Source organism: Erpetoichthys calabaricus, chromosome 9, assembly GCF_900747795.2.
Source record: "Erpetoichthys calabaricus chromosome 9, fErpCal1.3, whole genome shotgun sequence".
NCBI classification, from domain to species: Eukaryota; Metazoa; Chordata; class Cladistia; order Polypteriformes; family Polypteridae; genus Erpetoichthys; species Erpetoichthys calabaricus.
Window position 1 is genome coordinate 2465541 of NC_041402.2, and position 24427 is coordinate 2489967.

Below are 24427 nucleotides of genomic sequence, written 5' to 3' on the forward strand. Positions count from 1 at the left end.
AAACTGCATGTTTTAGGGCGCAGCACCCATAGCAAACTCACCCAGACGTAGGGAGGACCTGAGACGTTACCACTGTGCCATCGTGCCACCCGTCTGACAAAGTATGTTACAATAAAGCCATACAAAGTGTTTACTCATTGCTTTACACTCCACCGCAGCATAGCAGTGCGTACACCACGGGCATTTAAGAATACAAGTGACGCAGACTGGACATGTAGAAGCCACACGTGTGCCCATCTAACACTTCAGGGTGGAGCCAAAGAAGAAAGCCAACAGCATGTAATCGATGGCGCTGATTGCTGCCCAGCCTGCTGCGGTGCTCAAGCTCATTCAGTTATTTTTAATGCTTTCTCTTGATCACATTAACAAAAATCTATGGCTGTTTTTTAATTGTTCCTCCCTGGGCTTCCCTAATCACACAAGGAGTTCTGTTGCTTGGCTAATCGACCGTCTCCATCCCGCTGCACACAACGAGACTGATGGACAGAATGTGGCCCGTCAATTAAATTCCACGTCAGTGTGACTGTACCTGCGCGCCTCCTCACGGCCATATTCGGGGTCATGTGGTGCTCCCGTGGCCCCTCGCCCAGGCCGAGGAAATCCCCAGCTGCCCACAGCGAGCAGTTAATGATCTGCGTTTAGATCAGAACAGCGCATTAGCATAAAAGTCGTTAGTTATGGATGAGACGGCGCTCCGGGGGGCACTGGAGTTTGATTTTCGCAGGCTGCTTTTTCTGGTTGCTAACATTTGCATTCTTTAACTCAAATGTAAATGAGGGAGAAGATGAATAAACAAGTTTCCATTCCCTGATCCGTTCCTCGGATTTCTTAACATTGCTGAACTTTCTTTCTGCCTTTCATAATTTGCATTTATGCTTCTGTTTGCTAATGTTGAGGGGGCGTAAGGCCGTGCATGGCAGCCAAGACCCCCACTTCTCCATATCTCTCCTCATCTTCCTCCTCCTGGCCTGCCCAAGTCACTGAATTCCTCCACCACGACACCTGTCTGTCCCAGAATTCCCAGTGGGCCTTGCCTTGTGGTAGATCCCCAGCTGACAACCCGGGCACAGACAATCCTGCCATGTGATGATTTTGGTTCTTTATACATTTGTGTTTTGGCTTTCCAGGGGTGGGCATTTCATCTGTTCACAGTTCAGTGTGGTGGAGAGTAGGACCGCCGGGACCTTCCAATCTCAACTTGATGTTATTTTGGACAATCTAGCTAAGTGGGATGGACGAGCCTGTTGGGCGGAATGGCCGGTTCTCTGCACAATTTTTCTAATGTTCTCAGTTTTACCTGGCTGGGCGACCAGAGTAATGAGTGAGAAAGATGGAAGGCCGGACATTCCCAGCCTCAGCCTGGGACTTGGTAAAAATGAAAATGCAGAAGGAAATCCGCTGGCATCCTGGCAGAGGGGTACCAAAGAACCTTGCCCAGCCTGAAGGATTTGGAGACAACTGATTCTGACTACTTACCCCAAACCCTGACATGCTAGATGGCTGCATCCTTGGAATGCGGTAACCATACCGACACCCACTGAGCATGCTGGGAATTGTAGTCCCATGGGGCAGCCCTGTTGGGTTCAGGGATGCTGCAGGGATCTCTACTTTGTGAGGCTTCTGCCTCACCCCCTTCCTATAGGCAATGCCCCGACACCAGAAGTCTTCCCAGGTCTTCATAAAAGGAAGTTGGGTGTGGAGGACGGGAAAAGCTCACCTGGGAGGAGTAGAGGAAGAGAAAAGAAAGAAAAGAGGACAAAGAAGAGTATTGACTTGTGTGACTGTGGAGAAAGAAGCCATTGTAAAGTTATGTGTTGTAATGAACCTTGTATTTGAACCCGGGGCTTGTGTCTGTGAGGTTATGTCTGGGGTTTGGGGTGCTGCATCACCCCCTACAGGTCACAATGACCTCCCAATATTGTGAAGGAGGAAGTGAATGATGTTGGAAGTATAGAGGGAGAAGTGCTGCGTAGATTAAATAGGATGAAATCCAACAAATCACCGGGATCAGATAATAATTTACCTGAGAGAGTTTAAGGAAGGTTAGTAAGTGCAGACAGAAGGCCAATTATTATCAATGGGGACATTTTTGAGGATTGAAATGTAGCAAACATTATCCACCTTAATAAAACAACAAGTGTCGGTGTGTCCATCCAGTTGCTATGTCTCTGTCATTCCAACAGATGGTACATCACAAATATTAACACTGATTTTATGAATCCCATGTCAAAAGGCATATAACAAAAACATATGTATTGTGTTTGTCATTCCTACACATGGCGCATCACAAACATTTATAGTAATGCATTTCATTGCAACAAATGTTTGTGATGCAACATCCCTTGGAATAACCTGTGCTGTGTGACTGTCTCCCCGACTCCTGCAACACCTGCAGGCCCTGCTGACTGCCATGCCGTGTTAAGCTGGTGGCACACTTTCAAACGTGTATTGTGAATGAGCGCGAGCTACAACAGGATATGTGAACATAACTAAACAATGAAACCCCCTGCCTGCGTCCACTTCCTACCATAGATGGGAGGTGACATCAAGAGTCCCAGGACTGATATTTGATGTCTTTGGTATCTCTGCAGGGTTAAGATGCAAACCTGTATGTGCTCAAAAGGTAAAGGACCAGGCCAGACTCCTTTGTCACCTTTGGTTATGACAGCTGACACCTCTGCTGTGCCCTAACACATGTTCCTTATGCTCCTCTACCCTAGGATCTGGCAATGTACATCAATGAAGTAAAAAGAGACAAAGAGACATTAAAGAAAATCAGCGAATTTCAGAGCTCCATCGAAAACTTGGTAAGTATGTTGAAAGTTAATCAGCCTGTGCGGACTTCAGTGAGGGGCAGCTGTGCGGGGTCCGTTAGCCCAGCCGGAGTGGGTGATGGTGGGCATCAACTTCGTTTCCATAGGGGCTAAGGTCTGTTTTCCCACTGAGGATGAATAAAGTTTTATCATCTGTCTATTATTTATACAGTGCCTTTCATATCTATCTATCTATCTATCTATCTATCTATCTATCTATCTATCTATCTATCTATCTATCTATGTATCATATAGTGCCTTTACTATCTATCTATCTATCTATCTATCTATCTATCTATCTATCTATCTATCTATCTATCTATCATATAGTGCCTTTACTATCTATCTATCTATCTATCTATCTATCATATAGTGCCTTATCTATCTATCTATCTATCTATCATATAGTGCCTTTACTATCTATCTATCTATCTATCTATCTATCTATCTATCTATCTATCTATCTATCTATCTATCTATCTATCATATAGTGCCTTTACTATCTATCTATCTATCTATCTATCTATCTATCTATCTATCATATAGTGCCTTTCACATCTATCTATCTATCTATCTACAGTGGTGTGAAAAACTATTTGCCCCCTTCCTGATTTCTTATTCTTTTGCATGTTTGTCACACAAAATGTTTCTGATCATCAAACACATTTAACCATTAGTCAAATATAACACAAGTAAACACAAAATGCAGTTTTTAAATGATGGTTTTTATTATTTAGGGAAAAAAAAAATCCAAACCTACATGGCCCTGTGTGAAAAAGTAATTGCCCCCTTGTTAAAAAATAACCTAACTGTGGTGTATCACACCTGAGTTCAATTTCCGTAGCCACCCCCAGGCCTGATTACTGCCACACCTGTTTCAATCAAGAAATCACTTAAATAGGAGCTGCCTGACACAGAGAAGTAGACCAAAAGCACCTCAAAAGCTAGACATCATGCCAAGATCCAAAGAAATTCAGGAACAAATGAGAACAGAAGTAATTGAGATCTATCAGTCTGGTAAAGGTTATAAAGCCATTTCTAAAGCTTTGGGACTCCAGCGAACCACAGTGAGAGCCATTATCCACAAATGGCAAAAACATGGAACAGTGGTGAACCTTCCCAGGAGTGGCTGGCCGACCAAAATTACCCCAAGAGCGCAGAGACGACTCATCCGAGACGTCACAAAAGACCCCAGGACAACGTCTAAAGAACTGCAGGCCTCACTTGCCTCAATTAAGGTCAGTGTTCACAACTCCACCATAAGAAAGAGACTGGGCAAAAACGGCCTGCATGGCAGATTTCCAAGACGCAAACCACTGTTAAGCAAAAAGAACATTAGGGCTCGTCTCAATTTTGCTAAGAAACATCTCAATGATTGCCAAGACTTTTGGGAAAATACCTTGTGGACTGATGAGTCAAAAGTTGAACTTTTTGGAAGGCAAATGTCCCGTTACATCTGGCGTAAAAGGAACACAGCATTTCAGAAAAAGAACATCATACCAACAGTAAAATATGGTGGTGGTAGTGTGATGGTCTGGGGTTGTTTTGCTGCTTCAGGACCTGGAAGGCTTGCTGTGATAGATGGAACCATGAATTCTACTGTCTACCAAAAAATCCTGAAGGAGAATGTCCGGCCATCTGTTCGTCAACTCAAGCTGAAGCGATCTTGGGTGCTGCAACAGGACAATGACCCAAAACACACCAGCAAATCCACCTCTGAATGGCTGAAGAAAAACAAAATGAAGACTTTGGAGTGGCCTAGTCAAAGTCCTGACCTGAATCCAATTGAGATGCTATGGCATGACCTTAAAAAGGCGGTTCATGCTAGAAAACCCTCAAATAAAGCTGAATTACAACAATTTTGCAAAGATGAGTGGGCCAAAATTCCTCCAGAGCGCTGTAAAAGACTCATTGCAAGTTATCGCAAACGCTTGATTGCAGTTATTGCTGCTAAGGGTGGCCCAACCAGTTATTAGGTTCAGGGGGCAATTACTTTTTCACACAGGGCCATGTAGGTTTGGATTTTTTTTTCTCCCTAAATAATAAAAACCACCATTTACAAACTGCATTTTGTGTTTACTTGTGTTATATTTGACTAATGGTTAAATGTGTTTGATGATCAGAAACATTTTGTGTGACAAACATGCAAAAGAATAAGAAATCAGGAAGGGGGCAAATAGTTTTTCACACCACTGTATCTATCTATCTATCTATCTATCTATCTATCTATCTATCTATCTATCTATCTATCATATAGTGCCTTTCACATCTATCTATCTATCTATCTATCTATCTATCATATAGTGCCTTTACTATCTATCTATCTATCTATCTATCTATCTATCTATCTATCTATCTATCTATCTATCTATCTATCTATCTATCTATCTATCTATCATATAGTGCCTTTCACATCTATCTATCTATCTATCTATCTATCTATCAATCATATAGTGCCTTTCACATATCTATCTATCTATCTATCTATCTATCTATCTATCTATCTATCTATCTATCTATCTATCTATCATATAGTGCCTTTCACATATCTATCTATCTATCTATCTATCTATCTATCTATCTATCTATCATATAGTGCCTTTCACGTCTCTCTGTCTAAGGCACAGTGTGATTTCCCAGATCAGGTTTTCAGGGGTCCACAGTTTCTGTAAACCAAACACCGAGCGTCAGTTCAAAGAGATTCCAGAAATCGATGTCCTGGCTTTTCGAAGCCTCTGATTTGTCTTCACTGAGCTCATTGCCTGTCCACCTGTGGTCGTATTTAAGGGTCTGCCTTGAGGGTCAGCATCTTGTTGACTTTTGCAAGATCCAAGCAACTCTGCCACAAACCTCAGAAGAAATGGCGCACCTCCACAATTGTGTCAGTTTCCCCACAAGTGAAGGGACTTTGCTCTTCTGTACAAACATTTATGTGGCACTACAGATTTCTCGGGACCACACAGACACCACATTGTTTAGGAAGGAGGCACAAATGAACTCGGCTGTGAAAAGTGCAAATGAACCCCAAGATGACAACAAAGGAGTCAGCCAAGGAGTACCGACATGTTCACGTCCTCCATCTCCACAGCTGTCTTTACGCAGGTCCACCTGGGCCTTTCTAAAAGATGTCCAGTCAATTCAGTTTGCCACAGGAGGACGCCAGTCAAGTTCTAGAAACATCTCAAAGAGAATCAAAGCAAACAGGGGGGCACCTGATCCCAGTGTGGAGGGCCACATCAAAGGGTCTGAACACTTCTGTGAATGAGAGATTTCAGTTTTGGACCCTTCTGATGTTACTGTATGTTCTCTCTTTGCCGTGGTGGGTTATTGAGTGTAGGTTGATGACGAATGTTTCTGTTTAAACTCGAATCTGCACAACACAATAAAGTGCAGAATGTAAAGAGGTCCTCAATACTTTGTGAACCTGCTGCATACTAAAAAAGAAAATCTGAGAATAAATCTGCTCTTTCTATACACACACACACACCCCACCTTTAGAATGTCTGAAGTCGAAGGGTCCCTTAATTCCTCCTCGCTGTAAATGTGTTGCGTTCATTTAGTCGCCAACTACATTTAGCAACGGATGAGTCTGAGTGAGCGAACGCAGCAGTCCAGAGGCAACAGCCAAGAATCCTGAAGTCGCTCGTCTACGAGGGCAGCAAGCTGCTCCTTCATTTAAAGCCACACAAGATTTGAAGAATAAAGGAGCGCGAAAGATCACTGAGGCAAAGAGATTTCATTAATTGTGTGCCGGGGATTACGCCTTTGTATTTAATTTAGATACGCCTGGTGGTCGGAATTTTTCTGAGGGTGACGCTCTGCTGCTCTCCGTCACTTGATAAGACTGAGCTGTGGCGTGGCCGCCGTTTCCCATCCTCGCTCTTCTTCTTCTGTTTCTCTGTTTGGCTCTGCTGCCACCAAGTGTCAGGGGGCTCCATCTTCAGCGAGAGCTCTGACTTGGTGGGATTTTAAACTGAAAGCAGAATATGCGGAACTGTAAGAAGAGACAATTGAAGAAGCCAAATTAACGATTGTTCAGCAAGTCGTATCGAGACATTTACATGAATACAGTACAATGTCAAGGGTAAGCGGATTAACTGGCAGCAGTCGAGACCACGCGGCACAACAAACCTCCTGAGTGTGGGGGTCCTCACCCAATCTCCATTTTTACCTGCTCTACTCAGGGCCTTCTTAACAGCATCATAGGCCCCCCTGGGCAACGTAGGGCACCGGGGCCCCTGTTTTGATAGATCACACGGCAGCAACTCAAGGCATTGTCAAGATGACCTGCTGAAGTTCAAACCGAGCATCAGAAAGGGGACTGAAGTGACTTTGAACCTGGCATGGTTGTTGGTGCCAGAAGGGCGGCTCTGAGGATTTCAGAAACTGCTGATCTACTGGGATTTTCACGCACTGCCATCTATGAGGGTTTACAGAGAGTGGTCTGGAAAAGGGACAACATCCAGTGAGCGGCTGCAGTTCTGTGCTTGGTGAAAATGCCTTGTTGATGCCAGCCGCCAGAAGGGAATGGCCAGATTGGTTTGAGATGATACTGAAATAAGCGCTCGTTACAAGCGAGGTGAACACACAACAAACCTTGAAGCAGGTGGGCTACAGCAGCAGGGGACCACAGTGGGTGACACTTCTGTCAGCTAAGAACAGGCAACTAAAGCGACAATTCACATGGGCTCACCAAAATTGGACAATAGAAGATTAGAAAAATGTTGCCCGGTCTGATGAGTCTCGATTTGTGCTGTAACATTCAGATGGTGGGCTCAGAATTTGACATCATCACCATGAAAGCAGGGCTCCATCCTGACTTGTATCGACGGTTCAGGCTGGTGGTGTGATGGTGTGGGGGATATTTTCTTGGCACACTTTGGACCCCTTAGTACCATCTGAGCATCGTTTAAATGCCACCGCCTACCTGAGTATTGTTACTGGCCACGTCCATCTCTCTATGACCACCATCTTCTGATGGCTCCTTCCAGCAGGATAACGCGCTATGTCACCAAGCTCAGATCACCTCAAACTGGTTTCTTGAACATGACAATGAGGTCACTGGACTCATATGGCCTCCACAGTCACCAGTTCTCAATCCAGTAGAGCACCTTTGGGATGTGGTGGGACGGGAGATTCGCATCATGGACGTGCAGCCAACAAATCTGCAATGTCAATATGGAGCAAAGTCCCTGAGGAATGTTTCCAGCAGCTTATTGAAGCTATGCCACTAAGAATTAGGACAGCAATGGCGGTACCAGCAAGGTGTACCTAATAAAGTGGCCGGTGAGTGTATCTTAGCAGTGAAAGCTGCAGTGTAAAGCACGTTAAATGTATCCTTTCTTTTGTAGGTAATATAAAATTACCTTAATATTTGTGCCATGGTTACTGAAGCCGCATATCTATAAGTTCAAACTATGAGCTGCATTTCTGAAAAGAACACGAGAATCAAAAACAGGGCCAGCCTGGTAAAGTCCATCGAGACGTCCCTTGTGTGACTTTGGGCCGTGGCTGCTGTTGTATTCTCAGGGAGCAAGCGCCCTCTGCTGGACAAGGGAGTGTTAACACAACGTTGGCTGTAAGATTAGAAGTCACTTATGTAATCGACCGTGAAAGCCACATGGTGGGCAGGGGGGGCCTTTAAGTATGGGATGTACGCTGCACTAAGAGATGTAAGCCCAGCGCTCCCACCTAGACAAGACGTCACTGAAACTCTGCAAGCAGAAGAAACCTTTAAGTTGATTTCTAGTCAGCATTGTGCCTCAGCAAGAGATGGGCTGGAAAGAACCAGAAGGTGGAACAGTCGTGATTGGTACATTCTATCGATTATTGTGATTTTTGGAAATCTGTGTGGCTAAACTGGTTTTTTTTTTATATACCCAGGAAATCCATTTTTGACCATAGTTTCTCTCGATTTGCCTTCCTTGAAACTGTAATAATTTTATCAACTTGCTCTTTTGCCACTTCTTTGTGGGGTCGATGTGCACCTCCTCCTCCTCCTCAGTCAGACCCGTATCCTTCAGATCAACTTTTACTTTATCTCTCCACCTCTGCTTTAGCCTCCTGTGCTTTCTCTTTCCCTGGACTCCCATTCCCATCACTCATTGGCCCACATGTTCATTGTATCTCCTCATCACATCTCCATAACACTTCTGTCCTCTTCTGTCCACAAGTCCATCTCTAAATTCTCATTTCTGACGCATCCAACGTCTTCTCCTGCACCCCCTTTACTGCCCATTTCTCAGCTCCATACATCATTGCTGGTCTCAGCACTGCCTTAAAAACCTCACATTTAAACTTAAACCTTCTTTGACCACACAACGCTCCTGATATCTTCTTCCAGTTGTTCCATCCCCACTGCACAATATGAGTTATGTGCGCATCTAATTGTCCATCTTGGTCTCCCACTCACCAATCATATTTAAACTTCTCCACTCTTCTCAGTAGCTCCCCCTACAGGCTAACTTCTAAATCCTCATCATCATTAAATCTCACATACAGTCATATGGAAACATTTGTGACCCCCTCTCAGCCTGCTTAATAATTGACTCTCCTTTCAACAATAAAGATAACAGTGGTCTGTCTTTCATCTCCTAGGAGTACTGCGGTGTTTTCCGAACAAAGATTTTTAGTGACGCAGTATTTAGCTGTATGAAATTAAATCAAATGTGAAAAACTGGCTGTGCACAAATGTGGGTCCCCTTGTCATTGTGCTGATTTGAATGCCTGTCACTGCTCAATGCTGATTGGTTGATGAGCTCGTTAAGCCTTGAACTTCATAGACAGGTGTGTCCAATCAGGAGATATAAAGGTATTTAAGGTGGTCAATCACAAGTTGTGCTTCCTTCCCTTTGACTCTCCTCTGAAGAGTGACAGCATGGGATCCTCAAAGCAACTCTCCAAAGATCTGAAAACAAAGATTGTTGAGTCTCCTGGTTTAGGGGAAGGCTACAAAAAGCCATCTCAGAGGTTTAAACTGTCAGTTTCTGTAACTGTAAGGAATGGAATCAGGAAATGGAAGGCCACAGGCACAGTTGCTGTTAAACCCAGCAGGTCTGGCAGGCCAAGAAAAATACAGGAGTGGCATATGAGCAGGATTGTGAGAATGGTGACAGACAACCACAGATCACCTCCAAAGACCTGCAGGAACATCTGCTGCAGATGGTGTATCTGTACATTGTTCTACAATTCAGAACATCTGTATGGCAGGGTAATGAAAAAGAAGCCCTTTCTGCACTCAAGCCACAAACAGAGTCGCTTGTTGTATGCCAATGCTCATTTAGACAAGCTAGATTCATTTTGGAACAAAGTGCTTTGGACTGATGAGACAAAAATGGAGTTATTTGGTCAGAACAAAAAGCGCTTTGCATGGCGGAAGAAGAACACAGCATTCCAAGAAAAACACCTGCTACCTACTGTCACATTTGGTGGAGGTTCCGTCCAGAGGTTTAGGTTACCAAAAATTGAAAAATGGTGTCAATTTCAGAGTTCTACACAAAGACACTTTCCAGGGAATGAGTAGTGGGTTAACAACGAAGAGCTTTTCAGCAGCAATGGAAGTTAATGAAGCCTTGAAAGTTGATGCAAACAATTGCTGCACGTGTCCTAACTTGTGTTGATTACTTGCAAACCCTCTGTCTGTGTAAAAGCAGGTTTAAAACACACTGCACTGTTACATCCTCTTAGCACTATTTGGACAATATTGCACCATATGTTGACACCATAATGGCGAGAAAAAAGGTGACAGACAGACCACTTTAACCCTTCACAGTGCAGGTGGAAAAACTGCTAAGAAAACCAAGGTGTCAGTAAGTCCAGTTTCTTACACCATTAAAAGGAACTTGGAAACTCGCACAGGATCAGATCTGCCACACCAGAATCAGAAGACAACAGCTTCTGTGACGTGAGCTTCACAGGGCAAGAGCTTCAAGCACATTAATCAGTAATGCAGATTGTTCAAGGTGGACGCTAAATTATGGTGGAGGAACCACCAGTTGACCTTCTAGCAGGAGGCATGCAAGACCAAAATAATTTCCGGTGATAGGGGATCAAGTGGAAACAGAAGGAGGTCTAAAAGGTGGAAGGTTTGGATTAACAGTAGAAAACAGCAAATGGCACACGTGATAACGAAAGAAAACGAAATGAGGGCAGGGAAGAAGAAAAGTGCCAAGGGGGACATAACTGGCAAAGCCTTCAGGGGGTGCTTATGGTGTGATACACGTCTTTAAAGAAACGTGGAGAGAATGACAGGCCCAGGCACCCCGCAACCCTGACATGGAATGAATGGATGCAGGACATTGTTGGGTTGAAGTTTTCTTTTTTTGGTGTGTACTTTTTCCTGAAATGTGAGTCAAATTGTTAAAATTGCTTTATGGATTGTGTTGTGTGAGAGAAATGCCAGTCTGTCCATGTATGTCTACCATGGGTTTGTATATAATGAAGATTCACTTAACACGTTTGTCCTTTATTAGCAGGTAAAACTTGAAGAATATGGAAGGCCCAAAATAGACGGGGAATTGAAAGTGTGCTCCATAGTCAACCGAACAAAACAAGACAGGTAAGAGACAACCAACTTATGACTTCCATTTATTAAAAACTAGCAAGTTATGGAAATTCGGCAGGTCTCCGTGAAACTTCACCTTCCTGGTTAGTCCTGGAAAGGAAATCCTGCTCTGTATCCTCTCTCTGATCCTGGTCATGACTAGCACAGGGTCTCCTCAGGGACTTGTACCGGCCCACTTCTTAATTACTGTGAACACGTCGGACATTAGATACAATGCTGAGCCCCCGATCTTCTGCAGAATGTAATGATGACACAGCTATCGTTGGGAAATGTAGAGCCCCAAGTGAAAGACTTGTTGATCAGTGTAAACTAGCAGCTTGGCATCATTAAGACAAAGGAGGTGACTGTGGACTTTGGGAGGGTTGAGCCCACTCTGCCCCTGGTTTCCATTGATGACAAAGATGTGGTAGTGGAGGGGCTGTGTAAGTATGGTGGGGTTGAAGGATGGCCTTGAGTGGAGCACCAGCACTGAGGCCGTCTCCGACTCGTCTCTGTCTCCTGAGAAGGTTAAGGCCATTAGGTGCACTCATACTTGGGTTCTGCCAATAACGTGCCACCTAATATGTGGTAATGTCCTGAGGCAGTGCCATTCCAGGAGGATCACATGAACTTGCTTACATATTTGGACAGTGACCTTCACTATTTCTATATGGTTCTGGCTGAACAGAGGAGCAACTTCAGTAAGAGGCTGAGTCGCCTGCATTGCTCCATCTAGCACCATGTAAGGTTGGCATTCGAGGCCATGTATTGAGTCATCCCACTGCTGGGGTGGTATTGCCCCCCCGATGTGCTAAATGGTACTGAGCCAGTCAAGCACACATATTAACAGGCACCAACACTCTGCGCTACAGTCGATTCAGAAATTATTGAGACCCCTTCACTTCCTGCACACTTAATTGTGTTGTTGATTTCAATTGAAAGGGCAAAAATGTGCCATTCTTGGCCATCAATCTGCAGCCAGGGGTCTCCAACTCCAGTCCTGGAGAGCTACTGTGGCGGCAGGTGTTCATTCTAACCCTTTTCTTAATTAGGGACCAGTTTTTGCCGCTAATTGACTCTTTGCCTTCATTTTAATTGATGCACATCTTAAGACTCAGGCCCCTTAAATATTTCTTTTTTTCCTTAATTAGCAACCAAACAATAATGAGACACAAAATGAACCAACACATAAACAACAACCTGTGTACATCGCACAATAATGAATAATAAATGAATTTCCCCTTGGGATTAAGAATCTATCTATCTATCTATCTATCTATCTATCTATCTATCTATCTATCTATCTATCTATCTATCTATCTATCTATCAATCATATAGTGCCTTTCATATCTATCTATCTATCTATCTATCTATCTATCTATCTATCTATCTATCTATCTATCTATCTATCTATCTATCTATCTGTCTGTCTAATCCTGCCTACTATACCAAATTCTATCTATCTATCTATCTATCTATCTATCTATCTATCTATCTATCTATCTATCTATCTATCTATCTATCTATCTATCTATCTATCTATCTATCTATCTATCTATCTATCTATCTATCAACTGAAAATGAGGAAAGGTGAAGGCCTCAGTAATGTTGATCTGCTCAGGTCCACAACACATTTTGACAGCCAGCGCTCTTAAAAAAGAAAATGTCTGCCAAGGCAGAATGAGTGCCATGGCATTAAATAACGGATAGCAACGAGAATTGGCTTCAAATTAAGAAACTGAATGGACTGAAGTTGGTTGGAGTTTGAGGTCCCGGCTTAGTTGGTTGTCTGTTGGCTCACTTGACGTCACATTTATGTTTAGGTGCCGTTTAACTCTTTCAGGACGGATGTCGACTTTTGTCAAAATTCAGGGGTAGAGGATGGGAATCAGCTGTAAACTGTGACAAAACTTGCCATTATACTTTAGTTTGACAAGTTAGCTTCGTTGATTTGACCGAGATTTCCTGCACGTGCACGAGTAGCAACCCCTCAAATGGCATCAACATCTGGTGAAAGACCCAAGCGAATGCACAAAGCAAAATACTCTGTGGGCAACATTTTGTGTTTCATATCGCTGAGTCAGACTCTGAGTTGTCAGATTTGAATGCAAGTGATCTGGAGATCGAAAATAAAAGTGAGCGGCCAGCCTCAGCTGATGGTGGTACTGAACATGTCCGTGTAGCTAATGCACCTGCGCACCTCATCATCGAGGACTGCCTTTTACTGATACAAACCTGATTGCATCACACTGCTACTGCTGCGCGGAGACAGCCAGGCAGCCGGCCCGTCGCATATTCCTGCTGGTCCTTGAGCTGCCCCGGTGCAGCCACTGCTGCCAGAGACACTGAGTGGGCACTGGCAGCAGCCCCAGCATGCAGCAAAAGACATTTTATATTGATTTATGTGTGAAACCATTGCTTTGTGTGCTTTTAACAAAACTAGAAAAAATATGCAGCCCTCAAAGAGTTCAGGCAGTCAGAGTCTCATGAATAGTCAATTAAAATAAAGGGAAATAGTGAATTAGCGAATTAGCAGCAAAAACTGGTCACTAGTTAAGAAAAGAGTTAGGACTAAAACCTGCAGCAGCCACAGTAGCTGTCCAGGACTGGAGTTGGAGACCCCTGATCTACAGTTACATGGTGACAAAGTGACAATATATTTACAGAAAGGTCTGCTGTGGCAGTCTGAATTGCGCTCAGGTGCATCCCATTTGATTTAATTCTCCTTGAGATGTTTCTAGAACTTGATTGGAGCGCACTGGAGGCAAAGTGAATTGATGGGACGTCATTTGGAAAGGTCCCCATGTACCTGTGTAAAGAAGGTCCCACAATTCATACTGCATGTCAAGGCTAAAGCCAAGCCGTGAAAGTCCAAGGGTCTCCACAGTCAAATTGCAGTGAGGCGCAGAGGTCAGGGCAAGTGGATGAAACCATTTCTAACACTTCGAGTGTTCCCAGGAGCACATTGGCCTCAATAATTGTGAAATGGAACCACCAGGACTGTTCCTTGTGTTGACTGTCTGGATAAAGTGAATAACCAGGCAAAAAGGCCAAGGTTAGGGAGATGACCAAGAACCCAATGGTCACTGTAGCAGAGCTTAAGAGGTCCTATGCTGAGATGGGAGAACCTGATGGAAGGTCAACCATCTCAGCAGCACTCCATCAATCGGGCATTTATGGTCGAGTCACCACACAGAAGGCGCTCTTGAGTAAAAGGCACATGACAGCCCTCTTGGACTTTGAGAGAATGAGGGGGGAAAAAATCATCTGGTGAATTGAACTCTTCTAGCAGAACTCCAAGCACTGTGTCTGGTGAAGACCTGGCACTGCCCATCACCTGCCAATACCATCTCTACGGGCGAGCATGGTGGTAATTATTGGGGTGCAGGGGACTGGGAGGCTGGTCAGAACTGAGGGAAGGATGAGTGCAACCAAATACAGAGAGGCCCTTGAAGAAAACCTGCAACCTCAGAGTGAGGCGACAGTTTGCCTTTCATCATACAGCCAAGCCAGCGCCAAAGTGACTCCGGAGCAAGTCTATGAGTGGCCATGAGCGGCCCAGCCAAAGCCCAGACTTGAAGATGTGTGGAGAGAGAGTTCACAGACACTTCCCATCCAAACTAACAGAGCTTTTGATGATCTACCAGGACGATTGGGATCAACTGCCCAAATCCAGGTGTGTAAAGTTTGTAGAGACTTACCAAGAAGAACTGACCCAGAAATGAGACTTCTACAAAGTACCAAATTTAAAGGTCTGAGGACTTCTATGAATGAGAGATTTTATTTTCTTAGATTTTCCTTTGTTTTCACTTTGGGTAATTGAGTATAGATTGATGGGCAAAGATGGCAAACGTATCCACTAAAAATGAAATCTATGATCAGAAAAAAGGGGTCTGAATATGCACTGACTTCACTCTAGCGTAGTGTGCCACAGCCCCGGCAGACCTCCATGACAATCCCCCAAGCCCACCGTGTGAATTTGCACCGACGTTCAGTCTATGACTCCTTCTACTGAACGCCGCCATCTCCCCAGCACTCTGACTTCAGGAGACGGGTGGCGGTGGGCAGGCAGGGCTCTGACTCTCCGTGTCCTCACCTCTGCTGTGTTTTGCGCAGGTACATTTTTCTGTTTGACAAAGTTGTGATTGTGTGCAAACGACGGGGCTACAGTTACGAACTCAAGGAGATCATCGAGCTGCAGCTTTACAAGATGACCGATGACCCCATGAACAACAGGGACATCAAGAAGGTGGGTGTCGAAGTCCGCTGTTAAGATGTGCATGCTTTTTATGTATAGAGCCCAACCATTTTTGTCCACCATATATAAATATATATAAACAAACTGCTCAAAAAAATGAAAGGAACACTTAGAAAACACATCAGATCTTAATGGGGGGAAAAAAATCCTGCTGGCCATCTCTACTGTTATGGACTGGTATGATGATGTGTGAGGAACGAAAGGACGGAAATGAAGATGTTGAACCAACAGAGAGAGAGGGCTGAATTCAAAGACACACCAAAAATCAAAGGGAAAAAATGATATGGCAGGCAGGTGAGTCCATCTGGCTGAAACCGCAAATCGTACCCAGTAGTTTGTATGCCCCCCCCATGCCTGACAACGTCCTAATGAGACGACAGATGGTGTCCTGGGGGATCTCCTCACAGATCTGGACCAGGGCATCACTGAGCTCCTGGACAGGCTGAGGTGTCGGATGGACCCAAACATAATGTCCCACCCAGAGGTGGTCTGTTCGATTGGGGTCAGGTGAGTGAGCGTGGGGGTGGATGGGGGGCAGTCAATGGTATCAATTCCTTCATCCTCTCGCCACATGAAGGCCGGGCATTGCCGTGCACCAGGAGGAACCAGCATGGGGTCTGACAATGGGTCCAAGAATTTCATCCCGATACTTAATGGCAGTCAAGGTGCCCACCGTTGTCTAGCCTGTAGAGGTCTGTGCGTCCCTCAAATATAACACCCGACAGTAAACTTTCAAGACAATGTCCTTATCACAGGTGTAAAGATGACGATCCTGGGAACAGCTTCTGTAATAAATGAATCAAACACTCCTACCGGTAGTCCTGAACGGCGAGGGGTGACATTTGTGGGAGCGCTCCCTCTGAAGATGCACAACGACTAACCCACTGCTATTTAAGTGACAGGCAAGCACGAGACAGTCCATTCATCCTTGGCAAGAAACGATCCAGGGGACAAATGACTACACAGTGGTTACGTTGGCCGGGACACACGGGTTACACAGAAACACAGATCTCCCTCTTCCTGCTTCGCCGGTCCTTTGTCAAGTTTCCCGCTGGCCCTTTTTGTCCCCAGCAACCCCTGCACCCGTTTCAGACATTCCCATTGGGGCTGCTGGGAAATGGAGTCCTTCCAGCGGTAGCACTGCTACAAACTACAAACGTTTTGGATTGTTTTCCTGATCAACTTTTTTCTTCATTTTGTTTTTGAATATTTTAAAATATTAAGGATCATTGTGAGCCATGGGCTTTCTCAGTTCCTCTCTCCCATGTCTGAGTTTCTGACGTGTTGGGCCTGTGTAGGCTGAAAGCCTGCGTGTAGATTTTGCACTTTTATGTAGAGTACAGTCCATTCACATTCCACATAAAAATGGAACTTAACCTGAATGAGTCTTTAAGATGGAAAGAAGAAAACTCTGCCAATCTCTGTGTTGGCACATGCCTACCTAAACATGGCGTAAATAACAGTGGACAATTGCTCATTTTATTGTGGCGGGATTTGGAGTGGTTTGCACTAAAAATAATCTCCCTAGCTTCTATGCTTTGATTGGTGGCCCAGTCTCCATTTCTGTAAAGTTTGCATGTTCTGCCCACGTTCACAGCGCCTTTATCAGGGTGTTGAGTTGGCATCCTGAGCAGGGTTGAGTCCTACCCAGTGCCTCTAGGATATATGGAATGGAAAGGGGTGGGTGGATTGAATCGGGTGGTCCCATGGATGGCCCGTGAATGTGCAGACTTTCTCCTTGTCTCAGTTTGCCCGTAGCTTTTGTTTGTCTGTGTCTCGTGTTGTCCTCTGTGTCTTTTAACCCACATGTTAGGAATTGTCTGACAAAGACCCGTTTACCTGTCACTAAATGACCTTCCTTTTTCTTTCTTATTTTCATCATGCGCTTCTAGTCAAGTGGAAAAATGGTGAGTTTCTTAGCATGCCTGCAGTATGCAATGTTAATAAATGTACAGCATTAAATATGTCTTGAATTGTGGAAATGAATATTAAAAATGTGCACACGTCCAAATGTCTGTGGCCTGAGATATGGGAGTGACCGCGACTGGAGTCCATCAAGTAAACAGCAGTGGTAACAGAAATGTCCAGATGAGTTAATCCAGCAAATCAGACGTCAGCTAAGGAAGGGAGTGTTGTCTGAGCCCACAGACGGTGTGGCGCGAGTCCTCGGCCTGCCGTAGCCAGTTTTGATCTGATTTGTTTTTTTGCATCTTCCTAAGTTCCATCTCAATATAAACGCATTTGTTTTGGGTTTCTAAGTTCTGTAAGTTCTCAGTTATGTTTTTGTTCCATTGCTTTTTGCTCTGGACGTGACAGCGACCATAAGAAATGTGTTTGGAGTTCAAATGCAGATGCTACATTGACACACACAGAGGCGCCGTCATCCTGACCCTGACCTACCCGTTAATTAGTTTAGAAGCAGACCCATCCAGTGTTGGTGTGGTGGTGGTCTTATCTCCGAGACGTTCAATAAAACCGAGCAGGGTTATGAAATTGGAAAGCACGAGCAGCCTGCCCTATCATTAGCATTAGGAGAGTGCTGGCGTTACTTAGAAGATGCAAAATAGCCTTTTATGATCTTTACAGATGATAAGAATTTGGTTTATCTGAAAACTGCTGAGGGATGAAATGCACACCATGCTAGATGGCCGCTTTGACATTACAATTTCTTACAGACCTGGTAGTAAAAATGGAAAAGTGGACCTGCTTTCCTGTGGTGTGAGTAATGATGTCTGCCCAGGCTCCTGTTATTGGTGCTGCAATCACAGACCACGGAGCACTGATGAGGACATTAGCAGAACCAAACACATCCGACTGAACTTGAATACGTGGCCAACCAATTTCTATATCATCACCCTGGAGCCAATCACCACGTCATCACCCAATCACAGCTGATCATCACATCATCACCCAATCACAGCCGATTCACCACGTCATCATCCAATCACAGCTGATCATCACATTATTGCCCAATCACAGCCAATCGTGTCCACTTCCACAAGCACCTGCACCCTCCCAAGCACACCGTTTTTATTCATTCAAAACTGCACATCGCCATGCCATGCTACCGTGCCATGTCAGTAGTCTGGACCAGAGCCATCAGTTACAATACAAGTTGTTACGTGTGTGTGTGGCTGTCCCTCGTGCTGCAAAAAACTGGCCTTCCTTTGGCATCCTTACCAGCTGAGCCAGTTCTTACTTGTTCATTTCAAATTTTAACTGATCTCGCTGGGACACACTGAGAATTTCCCGCCCCTTTGAGGGCCATCTTATTTTCCATAAAACGGCTATGAGGGTATACTGGACCCTTATCGGCCTGCCTCTGACGTAACTCCAACTATAGGTGAACAATGTGACACTTCTCACACGCTGATTCTTCATGGTTTCCTCTGAAATTGCTCTCTGGACGATGTCCTTTGTCGTGACCACCTGTGTTCCTTGAATCTCCAACAAAGATAAGACCACCTTGTTTATGCACATAAACGGCACTCCACAGGGCACTCCACCCTTGTGTTTCACCAACTACCCCTTTGTGGGACCATCACCTGCCCGTCTCTTCAATCCCACAGAAATTGATTTTGGAAACGCAGATCATAACAGGTGCTGGCAACTCTGCTTATGAGAGACATGATGTTCACCTAAAGGAGTTATCCTTATATTTATTCCTCCAATCACGAGCAACATCTCCTAACATCACATGTTTCGGGTTGAGGTGACATCGCCTATGCATGGCAGCCTAAAAGATGGCGTGGTTGCTTGTATTTGTCTGTCCTGTTCCACACATGGATGTTTGCTCCCTTGGACATGTATCTGAAGACCAGAACCAAAAGAGATGTTCATGAAGTAACTGTGCCTCCCTGTCTGAAGAAGAAGAAGACGACAACATCACATTCGTATGGCATATTTCAGGACACTCGAAGCACTTTACATAGACATTGAGGAGTCACTTCAACCAATACCAACGTGCAGCATTCACCCTCATGATGCTACGGCAGCCATTTGTGCACCAGAACTCTCACCACACATTAGTTATAAGCTGATGAAGAGGTGAGGAAGTGAAATGATGAGATACAGGGGATGATTAGGGGGCCAAAATGAGCAGGCCGTGATGGGCAGTGCAGCCAGGACATCTCCTTACCAAAGATGCTCAGGGTATCTTTTGTGACCACAGAGCGGTTTTGCATTTCATCCAAAGGATGATACCATTTCTGCAGCACAGTTGCCCCTGTCAGTGCACTGAGGCATTGGGATCCACACATGGACCACATAGTAAGCACCCCCTGTTGGCTTCTCCTATTCCTCGTCCAGCAGCAACCCTAGTTGGTCTCTCATCCAAGTACTGGCTGGTTAGGAGACCATCAGGTGGATGACCTGTTCTTAAGTGCCTGTTCGCCATACCTCATTCAACAGGGTGGGCCAAAAGTAGATATGCGGTGTTTATTCATACTTACCTATGGACTTCTGTTTTTGGGGTGTAACAAAGGAGAAGGTTTTTGAGAGGAAGACCCTCAAAGTGGACAAATTAAAGGAGTTCATCTCACAAGCATTGATGGACATTGCTGCTAACTCGAAGTTGTGTGTCACTGTGTGCCGCAAGGTCGAGGTTTCAGGAATGTTGCTACGTTAATGGAGGACCTTTTGAGCACCTAAGAGACCAAACATGACCCGATCAGCAATGGTCACCTACTCACCACCTGTAAAATAAAAAGAAATAATGAACAGATGCTGTGTACCTACTTTTGGCCCACGCTGTATACATACAGAGGTTGAGTATTTGGTGGCTTTTCCAGATGGCAGACACGTCATTGCTAGGGCTGCCAACTGTCTTCATTTTCATGTTCTCATTTTTAATGCGCCAGGGACTGTTTGGGAGGAATTTATAAAATTTTGAAAATGTCCGGAATTTTGGCTCCTAAAATTTTTAAATCTCCACATCTTTATCATTGGTAAAAACTGAAAGCCGTACGCCAATCAGCATTTGCAGAAGTCGTGCGCTCACTTTGTTCCCCGAATCTTCACTTCCATTCCGGTAGTAAACAGCACAGATGTTGGCATTTTCACTTACTCATTTGAATTCAGCTTTATTTTCTTGGCGAGGAGACACTTCATTATAAATGTTGTTCCTTCCCTTAATTATTTGTAATCCTAACTCACCGTAAGTAAGTGAATTTATTCAAAATCGAAATTACAATTTCAACGTTTTCTATGTGAGGTTTTATTTTCGATTCTTCTTTCAGCCGCTCAGTTAAACAAGAAATTTCATACGTCCAGGTACAGTCCGTCGTATTTAAGCGCAAGTAAGTACTACTTTGTAATATTTTAATGGAAAATATCGTTATTACCACCTGTTGTTCCAAAATGGACTTATAATTGTAAAGGAATGAGTCATCTATTAAAGTTTCAATTAATTAAAAAAAATCACACATTTATTCTGTCATATAAATGCAATATTATCAGTTGATCAAGTAATAAGTCACTTCTTCAAGTAACTTAATAATATTTTTATAATTCTTTCATTTACATAAATTCACGAATACCCATTAGGATGAAAAGAAAGTGCGAGTTCACAGACGACTTGTTTTCGAAAGGGCAGAGCAGACTCAATGAAGGGGCCGACGCTCCCAAGATTCAATTTCAGTAGCAGACTATGGAAAAATTTCTATTCATATTTATCCAAGAACTCAGATTTACTGAGAAAAATATAAAAGAATGTAGATAAATACAAATAAATTCAATTGAAAAGAGTGAAATGATTTTTATTTTACTAGAAGTGAATTTACAGCGTGTGTCGTTTTTACAGGTTTACGACAGTTAAGCTCTCCCAATAAGAATGGAAGGGATGAATGAAGTCTGATCATTTAAGAGGCTTGACGTATTCAGCATATTTAATGGCTTGTTAGTTTGCCAGTGATTGTGATTCTGGCTTACTAAAGGTTTATATCATTTTAAAAAACCATAAGACAGTATAAAGGCGTATTATGGAGTGTGAAGTACAAGTCACAGGATGTTCTGCTCAAGCTTTATAACACACTGGTGAGGCCTCATCTGGAGTCCTGGGTGCAGTTTTGGTTTCCATAAAGACATAGCAGCACTAGAGAAGGTCCAGAGAAGAGCGACTAAGCTGATTCCCGGGCTACAGGGGATGAATTATGAGGAAAAATTAAAACAGCTGAACCTTTACAGAGATGAAGAGGAGACCTGACTGTAGTGTGTAAAATGATGAAGAGAATTAGTCCAGTGGATCGAGACGGTGACTTTAAAATGAGATCACCAAGAACACGGGGACACAGCTGGAAACTTGTGATTGGGAAATTTCGCACAAACATTACAAAGTTTTTCTTTACACAAAGAACCACAGACACTTGGAATAAGCGACCAAGTGGTAGACGGTAAGACTTGAGGGACTTTCTAAACTCGACTTGATGTTTATTTGGAAGAAATAAGTGGACAGGACTGGCGAGCTTTGTTGGGCTGAACGGCCTGTCCCCATCTAGAGTGTTCTAATGTTTGTCATCATGTTGCCCATATAGAGCTGATCATCCTTTCAATGTTAAGACAAAATGTCTAATCAGAAGATACTCTTGTGGGAATCAATGGATCAAAATGCTTCCAAGTTATGGCGTCCTAGAGTAAGGTGTCCTCAAAAGTCCTCATTTTTTGACCCAAATGTCCTCATTTCCAGAAAAAGAGAGTTGGCAGCCCTAGTCAATGAGTAACTGAGTATTTTCTTTATTATTTCTCCTCTCCAGCCTTTCCAGCTTTGCTTCATGGTCTAACCCCATCAGCCATGTCTTGCTCTCATTCTCCTCTACCTCACGTTGCTTTCATAAGCATTTCCCTTCAGTGTCAGAACGGCTCCTTTAGAAGCCAAGATGGAGGGCATCCTCCCGAATTTTTTCCATGCTTCTCTCACCCGATGTCTAAACATATACATTTTAATTGTATATATTCCATCAATAGAAGTTCAAATAAAGGTAAAATAGCGTAGGAGGTTTGTGTTTTTAGCAGCTGTGAGAGGACACTTCCATCAGGTTATTGTGTCAGGGGTCTCTTTCTTCTGGTTTGCCGTGATTGGTTCAGTTGGCCCTTCCTGCCGTCACTCTGTTTTCTCCTCTTTTTGCACAGTGGTCCTATGGGTTTTATCTAATTCACCTACAAGGCAAACAGGGCTTCCAGTTCTTTTGTAAAACGGAGGACACAAAGCGCAAATGGATGGAGCAGTTTGAGATGGCCATGTGAGTATCCGCACGCGGTGCGGCCCTCTGGGTATTTGCTTGCCGTCCACCAGTTGTTCCTAGAAAGCTGTGTTCTGCTTTTCTCTCAAGATTGCTTTGCTTCCCACAGGTCTAATATTAAGCCAGAGAGAGCCACTGCGAACCTGCACAATTTCCAAATGCACACCTTTGAGAAGAACACCAACTGCAAGGTCTGCAAGATGTTGTTACGGTGAGTAGAGACGGATGTGGGTCTAAGGGCGTATGCTGGCACTTTTTTTTTTTTAAACTGAGTTTTAGGGTCATTTGTCCTGCCAAGCTGAAAATACAATACAATTTATTTTGGTATAGCCCAAAATCACACAAGGAGCACTGCAATGGGCATTAACAGCCCTGCCTTTTGACAGCCCCCCAGCCATGACTCTCTAAGAAGACAAGGAACCCCCCCCCCCCCCAAGAAAAACCCTTGTAGGGAAAAAGAAACCTTCATTTCAAAGAGAGACCCCATTCCAGGCAGGTTGGGCATGCAGTGGGTGTCAAAACAAGGGGGTCAAACAACACAATGCACAGAACAGAACACAAGTCATCCTCAATACAATACAATAGAGCAATAGAAATATTACAAGGACAGAGCAGAGTTCAACAGGAGATGACATCACATAATAGGATTTGGATTTGTTTAGAGTCCTGGAAGCCATCAAGCTGCCTCCCCCTATTGGCCATTCCACAGCTGAGTCAGTGATGGGCCAGCCAATCTGATTAAAGGACCCCTCTACCTGATGATTCCTGCGATCCTCTATCAGAGATGACTTTAACTTAGGCAGGCAGAACAACTTGGCAGGTGGGAAGTGGTACCATGTGCCATATTTGAGTACCAAGAAGAGAAACAGAATAGGTATCTATGCTAACAGAATATGTTTTAGTGCTAATGACAAACAACAGAGATGCAGTCTGTAGAGTTAATCAGCAGCTCTAGTCAGGGTGTGCTAAACTGAAGTAGTGAGTCTTCAGCTGGAATTTAAAAGCTGAGACAGAGGGAGCTTCTCTTATAGTAGCAGGTAGACCACTCCACAGTTATGAGGGGGTCCTGTAACTAAAAGCTCAAACTCCCACTGTTATTTTATTAATCCTTGGAATTCTAAGCAGACCGGCATCTTGAGATCTTAATGTGCGCACAGGTTTGTAAGTCATAAGTTCAGACAAGTAAGCCGGACCTCCGCTATTTAAGGCTTTATATGTTAAAAGAAGGATTTTGAAATCTGCCCTAAACTTAACCGGGAGCCAGTGTAAGGATTTAACACTAGAATTACCAGAGCCTAGATCTGGCCCACCTTAAATCCCATCGCACCTCTCCGTCAGCGTCTTCTGTCCTGTAAATGTGCTGATAAAGACAAGCAGTAAGCAGCCTGCTATTCTATCCCCACACCGTCGCAGAACGTGCACAAAGTTCTCCCAGCTCATTCCTTGATTGATCATCTGGGAGTGAAGTGCTGGAGTTTTAGAGTGGAAATAATAGATCGTTATTTAGAACACATGCATTTCATGTGTGTTCCGTTTCAACAATAATCTGTGTAAACACATTGTTAAAACAGAAACATT

General features: G+C 44.0%; 1 protein-coding gene across 2 annotated transcripts in view; it reads left to right on the plus strand.

Annotated features, from left to right (window-relative positions):
* The window catches only part of vav2 (vav 2 guanine nucleotide exchange factor), a 522340-nt gene that overhangs the window by 441769 nt on the left and 56144 nt on the right, over positions 1-24427 (plus strand). For both annotated transcript variants that reach the window (XM_028809081.2, XM_051931588.1), the window contains 5 exons: positions 2721-2807; positions 11285-11370; positions 15473-15605; positions 22740-22849; positions 22959-23060. In XM_028809081.2, the coding sequence (XP_028664914.2) occupies positions 2721-2807; positions 11285-11370; positions 15473-15605; positions 22740-22849; positions 22959-23060 (518 nt within the window). The remainder of the gene's footprint in view (positions 1-2720; positions 2808-11284; positions 11371-15472; positions 15606-22739; positions 22850-22958; positions 23061-24427) is intronic.